The 14,497-nt window shown below is 52.5% G+C and overlaps 1 protein-coding gene across 12 annotated transcripts in view; it reads right to left on the minus strand.

The window, feature by feature from the left end:
* Nucleotides 1-14,497, minus strand: part of Grik5 (glutamate receptor, ionotropic, kainate 5 (gamma 2)) — a 65,846-nt gene that overhangs the window by 47,542 nt on the left and 3,807 nt on the right. For 3 of the 12 annotated variants that reach the window (XM_030242143.1, XM_030242142.1, XM_030242148.1), the window contains exons 2-11: nucleotides 11,054-11,182; nucleotides 10,620-10,784; nucleotides 7,983-8,080; nucleotides 7,739-7,904; nucleotides 5,493-5,666; nucleotides 3,340-3,467; nucleotides 3,080-3,241; nucleotides 1,551-1,703; nucleotides 1,104-1,208; nucleotides 894-1,001 (exon numbers count right to left, since the gene is read on the minus strand). In XM_030242143.1, coding sequence (XP_030098003.1) covers nucleotides 894-1,001; nucleotides 1,104-1,208; nucleotides 1,551-1,703; nucleotides 3,080-3,241; nucleotides 3,340-3,467; nucleotides 5,493-5,666; nucleotides 7,739-7,904; nucleotides 7,983-8,080; nucleotides 10,620-10,784; nucleotides 11,054-11,132 — 1,338 coding nt within the window. In that variant the 5' untranslated portion in view covers nucleotides 11,133-11,182. Of the gene's footprint in view, nucleotides 1-893; nucleotides 1,002-1,103; nucleotides 1,209-1,550; nucleotides 1,704-3,079; nucleotides 3,242-3,339; nucleotides 3,468-5,487; nucleotides 5,667-7,738; nucleotides 7,905-7,982; nucleotides 8,081-10,594; nucleotides 10,785-11,053; nucleotides 11,183-14,497 lie in introns of all 12 variants that reach the window. The other 9 variants (XM_030242145.1, XM_030242144.1, XM_017321983.2 and 6 more) reach the window with 7 other exon arrangements.

Here is a 14,497-nt window from a genome sequence, read left to right on the forward strand (position 1 = left end):
GTGTTGGCAGGGGGCAGTAGGGTACAACCCAGAGGGCCAGGCTTGACCTGACACTCTACTCAGAAAGGGACTTGCAGGGGACTCTCCTTATTGTACACAGCAGGAAAACAAAGTCCTCCATTGTCACCATGGAACAGTTTGTGGTCAAGAGTAACACCTAAATAAGGCCTAGTGTACGTTTGGTTTTGGAGACAGGATTTTATGTAGCTCAGGCTGGCCTTGAAGTCCTGATCTCCCTGTCTTTACCCTGAGTACGGGGCCTACGGTGCAGGGAATCAGACCCAAAACCTTGTACATGTTGGGCAAGCACTCTACGGATAGAAACAGATCCCAGTCCTTGTTGACACACAAGGCCCACATCTCAACTTAGATGGGGATAGGAGGTAGAAGTCCCTATGATACTGGATTGTATCCTGGCTTGGAGCTCAGGGTCAATGACTATCATTTTAAAGCACAGCATTTATGAATCAGACTCATCCTTAGAGACGGGGCTTCTGGTCCTGGCTCTGCTATGCACTGGCTGGTATTTCATCTCTTTGGTCCTCAGTGTCCACTTTTTAAGGTGGACCCTGAACAAGCTGGCATGGGTCAGCACTTTAGACTGGCAAAGTATGACAAAATGACCATTCTTGCAATGACGATTATCAAGAGCATATCATAGAACCCGGGTCCCCTGCAGAGTCTGTGCCCTCTCCTGCTCTGGCTACGGCTGGGAACAGTCTGGCCTTGCTCTGTGCATGGGATACACCCCAGTTATTCTGTATACTGACCTGTGCCAGCTTAGGGACTCCTCCCCATCCTGACGTGTTAGGACGGGTTGGGAAGTTGTTTCAGGAAGACCCAGAATTAGGGCCCCTCTACCTACTGCCCCTTGCCCTATGTGGGCCACTCACCAGGATAGTTGTGACCACCAGAGTCTTGTTGGCTAGAGTCTGTGACAGGTTGATGTCCAGGGTGGTGGCATTCATGGCCAGGGTCCGGTTAGAGTACCACACCCCTATCTGGGGACAGACAGAGTATCATTAGCACAGAGCCTGTTCATTCTTAGAAGTCTCAAAGACCAACTCCTAGCAGGGCTCGGGCATCACCCTAGGCCTGCTCACCTCACGGTGGCCCTGGCGGGACTTCTCCAGGATGCGTAGTGTGTAGTTGGTCCTCTGCCCTTTGCTGTTGAACTCAACCCGCCCGGTCAGCCCGTCATACTCTACCTAGCAGGGCGGGAGGAGGGGCAGAGGGAGGGGAGGTGGGGCCCAGAGATGGGTGGGAAGGCCAGGCAGGGATGAGGCAACAGTAGGGAAAGGCACAGAGAGAAATAGAGAAAGAGGAGGAAGAAGAGGAGGAGGAGGAGGAGCATCAAAGAGAGAAGAGATACAGGGGAGCAAGGCCCAGAGAGCACACAATCCCCACAGGGACAGTGGCATGGTCAGACAGGGCACAGGACAGTCAGCACGGGGAGAAAGCAGAGGGAGGGCAGGGGAGACACAGTCAGTGCCCCTGCCTGAGGCGGCTGCTGTTCCCCTCCACCTCCACGCCCCTTGCTCCTGGCTCACCATTCGAAGGTAGTTCATAAGGCTGGTCCCATGGGGCCAAATGTTGGCCGAAGTGCAGGCCAGTGGCTTGACGCCAATCTCCTGGCTTCGGTTCAGTTCTCGGACAGCGCTTACCACCACGTGCACAGCGTCAAACATCAGGGCTGCGGACAGCTGAGTGGGAGGCGGTAAGGCAGGGAAGGGGTCAGTGTGGCCGGGGATCCCCCAAGGTCCCCTCTGGGGTCACCTCAACCTGCAGACAACACCTATCTTTGCAGGAGTGGAAAACTGGTAGGTCAGGGAGAGGGAGGGGCTGTAGTGTCTTCTGGGGACATGGGTGACTGGGGAAAAGTGTAGTGTCTGATGTTTGCTGAGACTACACGGCCATGTCTATTTGGAGAGGGTTATTTCTGAGTTTGTTTATTTATTTATTTATTTTTAAATATTTATTTATTATATGTAAGTACACTGTAGCTGTCTTCAGACACTCCAGAAGAGGGAGTCAGATCTCATTACAGATGGTTGTGAGCCACCATGTGGTTGCTGGGATTTGAACTCAGGACCTCTGGAAGAGCAGTTGGGTGCTCTTACCTAGTGAGCCATCTCACCAGCCCAAGTTTGTTTATTTGTTTTGGGTTTTTTTTGCCATTATTATTGGTTTGTTTGTTTGTTTGTTTTCTTCTGGTTCTATAAGATAGGACTCACGTAGCTCAGGCTGGCCTGGAACTGGATATGTAGCTGAGGCTGGTCTTGAATTCCTGATCCATCTGTCTCTACCTACCAAATGTTGGGATTATAGGCATATGCCACCATGCTTGGCTTGTCTGAGAGGAGTTAACCGAGATGGCCAGTTGTCTTCCTGAGCTTGCCAAGTCTGTGTGGCTAAGGTAAGTGGGCAAGGCATCCACTGGCACCATCTATGTGTGAATGGGGCACTTTATGTTACGGGAGAATGAACACAGGGTAGGCGAGGAGACGGAGGAGTTTAAGTATTGATCCTGGGCACAGAAAGCACAGAGCTCTGAGCTGAGAGCCTGGTTCTAGTATTTCCTGGCTGGATGGCCACGTCTCAACAACCCCTTTCTGAGCTTGGGATTCCTCCACCCAAGAGGAACGGAGGAATGGTTGTCTCCACCTTGAGGACAGCTCTGGGGATCAAGGGGATAACGCACCCCAAAACAAAGGCAGTACTGAGAGCTACTCGGAGTAGTGACTCTGTCTCTAAACACATAAATAAAATAAAATAGGAAGCACAAGTTAGGTCTTTCAGCCAAGGAAACATTGAGCAGAAAGCTTAGTAAGAAGGAGGTGCTGGTTCTGCAGGAGATGCGTAGGAGATGGGGCAGTGGTGGGGGAGCACAAACGGCCGGAGGCCATGCCTGCCCTGGGTTGATGATGGAGAAGCTTGAGATATTGAGAGGAAGTCTGGGTCAGACTCATCATGGGGCCTCACTATGAGGTCTTGGGTATGATCAGAATGAGATTCGCAAGCCGTCCCCAGAGTCAGTGCACAGTGTGTCTCACGTGCCAGTGGGTATCTGTATGCTCACCGCAGGGCCAGGATAGGTGCTGGCTTCACAGTTCTCCCTCCAGGACATGTTGAGGCTGCGCACAAACTCTGGGTAGAAGGGGTGGGAGGTGTTGAACATGGAAAAGCCCAGGATGTTGGAGGAGTCCTCCACGATACCATCCAGATGCAGGATGGGAAAGTCCTGGGACCAAGAAGAAGAGTGGTAAGGCCTGAAGCAGGAATGAAGTAGGGAAGTGAGGTAGGTGGGAGTTGGGGAGGGGTATAGGTCAGAGTACGTACCATGGTGGTGAGGATGTACTTGTAAAACGCTGAGGTCATTCCCAGCTCCGAAGCCTGGAGAACACAGGAGAGGCCGAGAGGCAGAGAACGGGGGAACCCAAGAGGGGAAGAGAGATTTAGAGACAGGCCTGGTGAGGAGACACCCAGTAGAAAACACAGTAAGAGACACCCAGACAAAATGAGCAAGCAGGAGACACAAGTGAGGGTAGAAGGGACTTGGGTCCCTTGCATTCCACCATGCTGACTGGTGCCAGGCAGAGCAGAGAGCGGGGCCCTCGAATGTCTACTGTTTCCAGTGAAGGCACTCAAAACTTCCTACCGGGGACAAATGGAAGCCTGGGACATGGGGCAGGTAGGGACAGAAACCTTAGCCTAAGACATCCAATGTCATGGGCACTGCCAGTGTTTAGGGCTCAGCTTGGTTGATCATCCATCAGAAAAGAACCCGGGTGCTGGGCCTGGGGGCATGGACCTGTAATCCCAGCTATTCAAATGGCTTAAACCTGTCTGGGCTACAGAGTGAGCTTAAGGCCAGACTGGCAACTTTGGAAGATCTTGGCTCAAATGAGGTGGAATGGCTAAGGATCCAGCTCAGTGGCAGAGCCCTCAACTAACAGATACAAGGCCACAGATTCGATCCCCAAAAATACCAAAAGAAAAAGAGAAGGAGGGAGGGGCAGGGAGTGAAGGCAAGGAGAGAGGAGGATAGGAAAGGAAGGGAGAGGAGGAAAGAAGGAAGGAGGGGGGGGAGGGAGGAAGGGAGGGAGGGAGAGGAGAAAATGAAATTCTGCAGTTGAGGCAATCAATTAGAATTTCAGGTCCCTTCTTTAAGCTCTCTCCATCTTATGATTCTCCAGGAGGACAGGCTGCATGAGGCTCCTCACATAAGAACTTCCCATCCTGACCGCACAGGAGAATTCTAACATTTCAGGGCTCCAGCTTGTACTTCTAGTGGGGTAGAAGCTGGGCTTGCGCACATGGGTATCAGGGATGGGCAAGACAGAAGAGAGGAGACCTCAATGCACACAGTACCCTGGGAGAGGCTTCGGTCTCTGCCCAGGAGGTCTGTCAACCCAGAGAGTCTTCCCTAAGCCCTCTATATCCTCAAGAGCCTGATCAACACTTCTTCCAGCAGCCTACAATCAGCAGTGACATATGGTTTTAATTAAGAGAAAAATAAATGAAAAACAAATGGAGAAAAATAATACAAATTTGATTATAAAGAAAAATTAAGCCCAGGGAAGGGAATGAATGATTAATGAGTGTGGCTCACTGATGGATGGCATGTGTTAAGCCCAGGGGGAAAGGTCCTGGTGCTCTGGGCCCTTGCCTCTAGAAGCCCAGCTTCCATGTCTATATGATGTTCAACATATCTGCCCTGAGTGGTGGGGGAGAGTCCCAGTTAAGGATATACACAGAAGCCGGGCGTGGTGGCGCATGCCTTTAATCCCAGCACTTGGGAGGCAGAGGCAGGCGGATCTCTGAGTCCGAGGCCAGCCTGGTCTACAGAGTGAGTTCCAGGACAGCCAGGGCTACACAGAGAAACCCTGTCTCAGGGAAAAAAAAAAAAAAGATATACATAGAGCTCCAAGGAAAACCCTAAAAGTTCTCAAGTTCAAGATCAGCCTGAACTACCGGAAGAAAGATCTCACCTCAAAAACAACAGTGGCTAGAGGGATGGCTCTGCAGTTAAGAAAGTGTACCGTAGCTGCAGAAGACCCAAGTTTGATTCCTGGCACCCACTTGGCTCATAACTGCCTGTAACACCAATCCCAGGGGACTCCCACACCTCTGTCTTCCAAAGGGACCAGCACTTATGTGCACATACCCCTCCCCCACCTATACATAATTAAAATAATAAATCTTTTTAAAAGGAAACAAACCCTTAGCAACAACAGAGTCCTATAGGCTGATGACTAAGATGTCTACTCTGGGCCAACATGACTAAGGACTTGCCCTGCTTAGGCTTACCACCCTCACAAGCCAAAGAGGTAAGACCAACTGATGGCTGCGTTTCACAGACAAAATAAGGGACTGTCCCAGGTCATGTGACCAGGGAGCTGCAAAACAGACCCTACAAAGCCCACTTCCCACCACTGAGGTTATCTGTACCCCCAGTTCTATGGAAAATAAGAGGAGGAGACCCACCTTACGGAGGACAAGGTGGGAGATGGACGCATTGGCATCAATGATGATGGTGGACACTTTGTCATCTCGGATCTCCTTGAGTAGCGGCGTGGGGTCCCGGCTGTCATCAAGCATCCTCACGGACAGTGTCTCCTTGGAGATGAGGAAGCCTCGCACCAGTTCTTCTAGCCGCAGCAGGCCTGAAGGAGGGTTGGGCCCTGTGTTAGAACCCTTCCTTCTGCCTCCCTAGACACAGCCCACAGATGTTCCTTCCTCTTCCAGCAATGGCAGCTGGGCCTAAGACTGGAGGGCATGCTCAGAAGGTGACGTGGCTGTCTCTGGAACAGCTGGGGCTCTTGGACACTGGGCTTGGGGACTTAATTCTTTGAGGGATTCCCAAGTGAAACCCCCTGTAAAAAATCTTCCCAGATTTCCAGGTATCTGACCTACCTCTTCCTGACCACTCAATGGAATGTCTGACACAGCAGGTAACTGTCTCCTTCCACCTGTCTTCATCCTTCAGGTGACAACCCATCGCCATGTGCCTGTTCTCTGGCCAGAACATTGATGGCAGCCTCTTTCTTTCCCTCACTTACCCAGACTCTATCTTCAAAACACATCACAGCCTGTCAGACCACACCACACGGTCTGTTGCCGCCCTGGCATAAGCCACCGCTATCTCTCTCCTCCTGCATTGGCCACACTTGCTTGAGTCTGCTCCCCACGCAGTAGCCAGAGTGATGCAAACAGATGTGGCTCTGATCTGTGCCAAGCTTCTCATCCCCTCTGTCATTTAATGCTTGCACTTGGTCCAGCCACATGGGTCTCCTTGTCCCACAGTCAGCCTTCCGTCCTGTGGCCTTAGCCTGGCTGTCCCTCTACCTGGAACCCCATTTCTCCAGGTTCCTGCTGATCCTTGATCTTTCTTTCCTTAGATGACAACGTCTCTGAGAGGCCCACAGCCACCACTTTCCCTACCGCTACTCCAAACTTAGGACCTTCCTCCTTCTCCAGAGAACTGACCTTACCAACCAGACATAGGTTTTGCCTGACTTCTGTCATTGGCAAGGTCTGACAAGGACAACCATTTGTGCCTACCTCTCTCGTGCCTGTCCTACCACGAGAGTCTGACACACAGCAGCTGCTCAGCGAGAACCTCCAGAAAGAGAACTTCCTTCTAGGAGCTCCAAGGCTCGGTACCCTCCCCCAACTCCACACTCACAACCCGCCCCCAGGCCACCACACTTGAACATCACAGCCAATGTGCTCACTTGAACAGACTGCTCTCCTCCTCTCTCCTGAGTTCTGGTATCACCCACGACCTGCACACCCTGCCCTGCCCCATCCAACTCTCCTCAAGGAGGCTTGGCTCGACAACCAACTGCCACCATCTCACCTAACCCACTTCTCCTTCTGCATCCTTCTGGTCTCTCTGATACACGTATGTTGCTATGTCTGTCACTTCTCTATAAACAGATCTGACCATGTCTCCTCATTCTGTGCTGTTGCTTTGAAATCTCCAAGGATTCTCTGACCTCTCACTTCACTGTTCCACACTCTGGCCTGGGGACCTCCTGGGGGCTGTATTCTGGGGCTCTCCACCTCTGTCCCACCAAGGCCCCTGATCAGAACATGCTCTCCAATGCTTCAAGTTCAGCTTAGAGGTAGCATTCCTAGGATATGGGCTCTGAGCCTGCCAGATGGCTCAGAACCCCTTCCATAGGCCCCGTACATCTCCTGGCAGCTCTGTGTCTGCGCCCTGGGACTCTGAGCTCCTGGAACACTCTGTGGCCTGAGACCTTCCCTAGACCAAGAGCTGCATGCAGAGGGCAGTTATAAGCAAAATGACATAGTACACATGAACATGTCAAATAAAATCTAACATTTTGTACACTAATTCAAAATTAATAATACCTGAGACCTTCCCTAGACCAAGAGCTGCATGCAGAGGGCAGTTATAAGCAAAATGACATAGTACACATGAACATGTCAAATAAAATCTAACATTTTGTACACTAATTCAAAATTAATAATACATGTTTAAAAGTTACATGCCAGCACTGCCCCTGCTATCCTGAAAGATCCTCATGAGAGCCGGGCAAAAGGGGTTCACTGTCACGTGGGTCTCTCAGGGGCAAGGGGGTACTGGGGTCTATGGAACCAATGTCCCAGTTCCTGAAGGGGAAAGATAGAGGGAACCCCGTGGAACACCAGGGCTCTTAGGAAGGAATGCCTAAAGAGAATGGGAACAGAAGACCCAGTTCTTGCTCACACTCAGCCTTGGCGCAGATGAGGCTAGCTGAGGGGTAGTTAAAGGACTTGAGGATTCGGGAGACTGCCAGGCTGACATCTTCATTACTGGGGTACAGGCTGACAGATGCGAAGCGAAGGTACTGAAGGCGGGGCGTCTCCTCAGGACCCACCTTGATGTGGGGAATCTGGACAGAAAGGGAGATGTTGTTTGCCAGGGATTCAAATCTCACCCCCAAACCCTCTCCCACCATGCCCAATCTCACCTCCTTCTCCCCACAGATATGGCTCACGGTGGAGGCAGAAGCTGGGCTGGAGGAGGGTCCCAAGACAGATACAACCCCCTTGGGCAGGATCTGACACACTGTGAAGAGCAGAGAAGAAACCAGAGTCAGGGACCCTCTGCTTCTGCTCCTGCCCCACCCTCAGGAAACTGACCTGGTCCAAGAGAGGATCCAGAGGGTGAGAGCTGTGGGTTCCCCTCCACCAGCCTGGACCCCAGAAGACCAGTCCCTGGCCTGCTCATACAGAGGGAGCCATGGGGGGAAAAGCCACGGAGAGACAGGCCAAGCCAAGAGAACATGGGAAAGCATGTGGACACCATGGTGTGTGTATGTGTGTGTGCATACACTGAGGCAAGGTATACAGCCCAGAGTGTCCTGGATCTTAGATGTAAACAAGACTTAGCCTTGAACTCATATCATACCCTTCCTGCCTGGGCCTCCAAGTTCTGGGACTACAGGCCTGAACCACTGTGCTCAGCTCTGTGAGCTTCCTTTTGAACTGCAAACCAAGAACTGTCTTCTTCTCCCTCCCAACTTCTTCAGTCACTCTACTACCCATTATGCCCTCCCTGTGAAACCGGCACTTGAAGCTGAATATGAGCGGTGAATGAGGTGGGTGATGTGTGCCTTAAGCTGGCCATCCCCAAGTAGGGCAAGGTTACAGAGGACGTAGAGGAGATGGACAGGAAAAGAGTCCGGAGACAAATAAGAGGCGGGAGAGAGATGAAAAGCAAGGACCATTTTCAGGTATCTGGTCCTGTGCAGTAGGACCCACAACACGGAGGGCACAGAAGGAAGGAGTCTGATGGAGACATGACATCCCATTTAGCTGCTATGAGTGAGCCATGACAGGATCTCAGGATAGCCTGAGAACAGCCTGACTGGGTTGTTTGGAAAGCTTGCCTAGAATGTGTGAGGCCATGGTGGGGTTAATGGAGGGAAGGAGAGTGACACAGAGAACGGATAATAGAAATCAGACCACGCCACTGAGAGGACTATGGACTAATCAGTGGCTACGGAATTCACGATTTCCTAGGATTATTTCACGAATGGCTAGGTCCAGTTACTTTACAGACATGTCAGGAATCTCCCTTTGACTGTGGGTCCCCGCTTTCCTCAGACTTGGCTTCATTTTCAGGATCCCCTCAAACACACACGGACTCCAGCTGGTCAAGATGGCCTCACCTCACACCCTGTTCCTTGGCTCAACTCTAAGTGCACACCTGTTCTACCCTCTGCCTCTTCAAGCCTCCATCCAGCTCAGCTTCTTCTAGACTGTGTCTGTGATGTACCAGTCAAAAAGCCTGAAACACAGTCCACCCCATTCTCCCCGTTGGCGATTTGAAACCCACATGCTCTAACAAAGCTCTTGATAAGACTCTTGAGAAAGCAAATTGTTTACACATTTGTTTATGTATTGTGCTTAGAGTCAAACCTATGTATTATGAACACTCAGTGGAGCACATCTCGGTCCTAACCAGTCTGCTGTTTTGAGTTTGAGTTTGGGTTTGGTTTATTTTTTTCAGGCAGGATCTTACTCGATAGCTCAGGCTAGCCTAAAACTCACTGTGTAGCCAAGATTGGCTTAAAATTCAGGCAAACTCTCCTGCCTCAGCCTTCCAAGTGCTGAGATACAGGTGGAGCCACCATGCCCAGTATAGAAACATGTCTTATCGTTTTTTTTTTTTTTTTCTTTTGTTTTTCGAGGCAGGGTCTTTCTCTGTGTAGACCAGGCTGGCCTCTAACTCCCAGAAATCCACCTACCTCTGCCTCCCGAGTGCTGGGATTAAAGGTGTGTGCCAAGACTGCCTTACTAAAATGTGTTTTAATGCAGAAGGTTGCAAAGAACTATGATCCCAGCACAGCTAGGCGAGTGTGCTGCTTAGTTTTTGTCAACCTGACATAAACTACAGTCATGGGGAAGCGGGAACCACGACAGAGCAGCTTCCTCCATCAGACTGGCCTACAGGCAAGTCTATGAGGGTAACTGATTAATGACTGAAGTGGGAGGGCTCAGCTGTGGGGGGGTGTTGCCCCTGGGCAGGTGGATGTGGGGGTATGTAGGAAAGCAAGCCAAGAGGAGTCAGCCAGTAAGCAGCGCTCCTCCATGGCCTCTGCTCCAGTTCCTGCCTCCACAGTTTCCTGCTTTGAGTTCTTGTCCTGGCTTGCCTCCATACTGGCCTATTTAACCTGCAATCTAAAATGAACCCTTTCCTCCACAAGTTGATTTTGGACAGTGTTTTATTACGGCCACAAAAAGCGAAGTAGGATAGCAGGCACTGCCATTTACGAGTCCGTGAGCATCGACAGACACTTCTGCAGCCCGACCTACCACAGGGCAAGCCTGCTCTGCAGGGTGATCTGGGACTGTACGTACTCCACCTCCTGCTCACCTGCAGCAGGCCCCAGACTAGACTGTTCCAGAACACCTTTCCTGACCCACCAGGGAGTTTTAAAGCCCCATGCCTCAGTGCCTGGGCCTGTCACCCCAGCTGCAGCCACTTTGTGAGACAGAGCCAGCCAGGCAAGGAAGGAGCAGGTGCAGGGGATGGGAACAAGGCTGAGCTGAGGAGGCCCCACCTGCCCTGCCTCACCCCACGCCCCTGAGGCCCCGCTCACTGGTGTCCGTGGTCTCGTACTGGCTGTCCCGCTGCAGCTCAAAGATGTCTACTTCCACTCTGGCCTTGGCTGGGACCTCGATGATCCCATTGATCTGCTCTCGGGCCAGGGCCAGGGCCAGACGCTCACCACGGCCACACACGGTCTGGTCGTCCAGGATTGCAGCTGAGAGGAGACAGGAGTTGGGAGGGGCCAGGTTCCTGGGCCTGAGAAAGGGTAGCTGTGGGGTCTTGGACTTGTGGCCTCTAGTGTAGAGGGAGGGATAGGTATGAAGGGGCCTAGACTCCTGGATCTAAGGCTGGCTGGCAGAGTATCTGGACTCCTGGGTCCACAGGAGGAGAAGCTGGGGCCAGAGCACTTTGGTGCTATTTGCCTGAGCTCCTGGGAGGGGCCTGGAGGGAGAGTTTCTGAGGAGCAGGGTGCTGGGGCCTCACCCATGCGCAGTGATGACAGCACCTGGCAGCTGGGATTGGCGAAGGCGACTATCAGCAGCAGCAGCAGCTCAGCCGGCATCTTCCTCCCCTCCTCATGGGGACGCAGCTGCCGCGGCCCCCACTCGCCACCTGCAGAGAGACCCCCAAGCCCCAAGGGAGATGGCCGATGTGGGGGGGCAGCAACCGTTAGGAAAGCTGCTCGATGGGGTGGCAAGCATAGTCCTCCCAGACATCATTGGGGAGGAATATACAGTTCTGAACGGCTCAGCTTGCTGGGGACACCAAGCTCATATAGTCCTGAGCTCTGGAAGATGGAAAGGTCAGAGGTCACAGATAGGACAGGCATTACTAGAAATTTCAAGTAGGAGTGAACCTGGGGACCAGCCCCACCCCAACAGGAAACTGAAAAGTGCTACCACCACCCCAGTCCCGCCTCTGTCTCTGGGCAGGCAGCTGTTACTAGGCAACAGAAACTGGCTGGAGAGGATGCAGTGGTTGCTAGGCAACCCCATCCCAAGCCTCACTTGCCACCTTCCTGACGTCCCTGGTTCCCACAATCCCATGGGAGAGAGGCCTGGACACCCAGGGTCTGACAGGTGAAAGAATCTCAGAATTGGGAAACTTGGTGAGGGGGAGGAAGGGAGAGAAGGAGCAAGGGAGAGAGGGAGGGAGGGAGGGAGGGAGGGAGGGAGGGAGGGAGGGAGGGAGGGACATAGCAAAGAACCTAAAAAGAGAGTACAGAAGAAAGAGAACAACAGGGGAAAAAAAAGAAAAAAGAAAAAGTATCTGATGAGAGGCTGCAAAGGAGAGATGCTGGGACTCAGAATGTGAGAAAGGAACGGAAAACAGGCAGATATGAAAGCACAGAAGGATGGCAGAAACGGCTGAAAACAGAGAGCGAACAAAAGTTGAAGGAAATCAGAGACAGGACTGGGAGAGACAGGGAAGGGGCTGACTGGGAGATGTGGACATAAAGGACAGACACCAGAGAAAGGGAGCAGGGCAAGACCAAACAAGGGGCTATCAGTGCATGGGAGTGGGTGAGTGACGGAAGAGAAAGCCGGAGAACAGGGAGAGGCACAGACTGACTCGGGAGACCAGAGCGTCTGGTGGGAAGGACAGAAAGCTGGAAGGCTGACTGCAGGAAGTGGGTACTGAAACCCTGCCTGTACCCTGTTCTAGGGATCGAGTACGGGTACATGACTTCTCCTTACAGGTCCAGCCCCGGGGAGTTCAGCTCCTGGAGTGTTCTGGGCACTCCAGGCCTTTGGCAGTGTAACTGCTGGGCGGGATGTGCTTTGCCAGATGTGCACACGGATCCCTGGACCTGGTTGTAGACCATGTTCCAATGAAAGAGGGTTATTGCAGAGCCCAGAGCACTGTGACATGTGTCTAGTGTCCCCTGACATCCCACCTGGGGCCATGGAAAGCACTCCCAAGAAAGGGCAGAGTCACAAGCCAAGGCTTGGATTTGGCCTCTCTGGCCAGAAAAGTTCAGGCCAAGGAGAAAGGTTGCCTTAATCAGTCCCACACTTGCCTCTATTTCACTGACCTTGAGAAAGTCCTCCTCCACACCCCTCAGCCTTTGGTGAGGAGAGCCTGAGGGATACAAGGGCATGCTCAACAGACTGGTGGCTGCAGACTGCAATTTAGATCTAATGTGGAGGCTTGACCAGGACAGAGGAGCAAGGAATTCTGGGAGAGCTAAAAGGAGAGTTCTCAAGGGGAAGGGCAGGAGGGAAGGGGGTTCATCCTGGGACATCTGGAACAAATGGGGATCAGGGACTACAAACAAATAGACTGAGGCAGGGCAGAAGGGCAGAGACCCACAGGTGGCAGACACAAATGGGAACCAAAAGACAGAGGCTCAGTGCAGAGACGGTCTATGGAGAGTGAAAGGACAGAGGCACAGTGCAGAGAGAGTCTATGGGGAGTGAAGAACACAGAGGTCCATGCACAGAAAGGCAGCCCCCCAAAGTGCTGACCACAGCTAAGTGGGGGAAAAGGACAGACACTAAGTAGGACATTCACACCAGGATGTAATTCCTGCAGTCTGGAGGCAGGGGAATCACTGTGAGTTTGAGGCTAGCCTATGTTGCATCCTGAACCCTGTCTCAAAAACAAAGAGATGCTAGAGAAGCGGATGGGAAGTGCAAGGAGGAGCAGGGTCAGGTCAGTTCAGGACTCACAGACCTGAGACTCAGGCCTGGCAGATACAGACGCACGGAAACAGTGCCAGCAATGGGGGGGGGGGGGGGGGCTGAGGAGAGTGGGCCAGGTCCTACAGGTTGGAGGAGAGATGGGCAAGGGGAGACACGTGCAAAGGACAGGAGGCAGACAGGAGAAGAGAGGGGGCCCAAAGATGAATAACAACAAGTATAACAACCAAGGGGCCAGCAGGGTGTGCTGACACACACCTGTAATACCAGCTATCAGTAGACAGAGGCAGGAGGGTCAGGAGTTCAAAGCCAGACCCAGCTCCTTGGTGAGTTCCAGGCTAGCCTGGGCTATAGGAAACCCTGTCTCCAAAAGCAGAACAAACAAACAACCACAGCCTGAGACAGACACACAGAGAGTGTGAGCTAGGGACAAGCGCACAGCAGCCTAAAGAGGCTGAGGCCAGAGGGGCAGAATCCAGGATGAAAAGGCTTGAAGAAGAAGCGCACAGGGAGAGGGCTGACCACACAAGCGAGAGAGAGGATGAGCCAGGAGGGAAACTGAGTCAAAGCGGATGCCCTGGAAGGGCATAGCAGCATACACAGAGGATCCCAGAGTCCCCAGCCCACGGGTACTGGGAGGGATGGAAGCTAAAAGGCCAGGTGGTGTGGTCCAGAAGTGGAGAGACTGGGATGGTGGGTGGAAGAACCCGGGCAGAAGCCAGGGACAGAGAGCAGTAGATGGGGATGACTAGGGGCCCACAGTGGGGTCTGGGGGAGGGAAGCAGAAAAGTGAGAGATAGAGGCTGGAGGTGGAGAGGATCAGGCAAAGAATGGAAAGACAGAGTGGGAAGAAGACTAGATGAGAACTAGTGTCTCATCAGAGTCAGATGCAGAGCCTGGCTTAGGAGAACAGCGGAGAACAGAGAAGTTGGGCAGAGTTGGACAGGCCTGGGAGACAGGCGAAATACAGACTTGAAAATGTAAAGGCATCTCCAGAAGACAGACAGAAGGTGCAATGGGGCCGGGCCTATGGTAAGGCTTAGTGAAAGAGGTGAGAGAGAGAGAGAGAGAGAGAGAGAGAGAGAGAGAGAGAGAACCCAACACACAACAACACACAAGAAGTCAGGAGCCAGTGTGGGTCTGGGACCCAAAGCTTGGAGGAGGGACAATCCAGGAGCCAGTGAAGTGAGCTGGCTACCACAGGACCCCGGAAAGCTGGGACTGAGGGCAGGTGTGAGGTGTGTACCCAGAAGTAAGGGTGAGAAAAGAAGAGGTCGTGGAGAAT

The sequence above is a fragment of the Mus musculus genome, chromosome 7 (assembly GCF_000001635.26).
Source record: "Mus musculus strain C57BL/6J chromosome 7, GRCm38.p6 C57BL/6J".
Classification (NCBI taxonomy): Eukaryota; Metazoa; Chordata; class Mammalia; order Rodentia; family Muridae; genus Mus; species Mus musculus.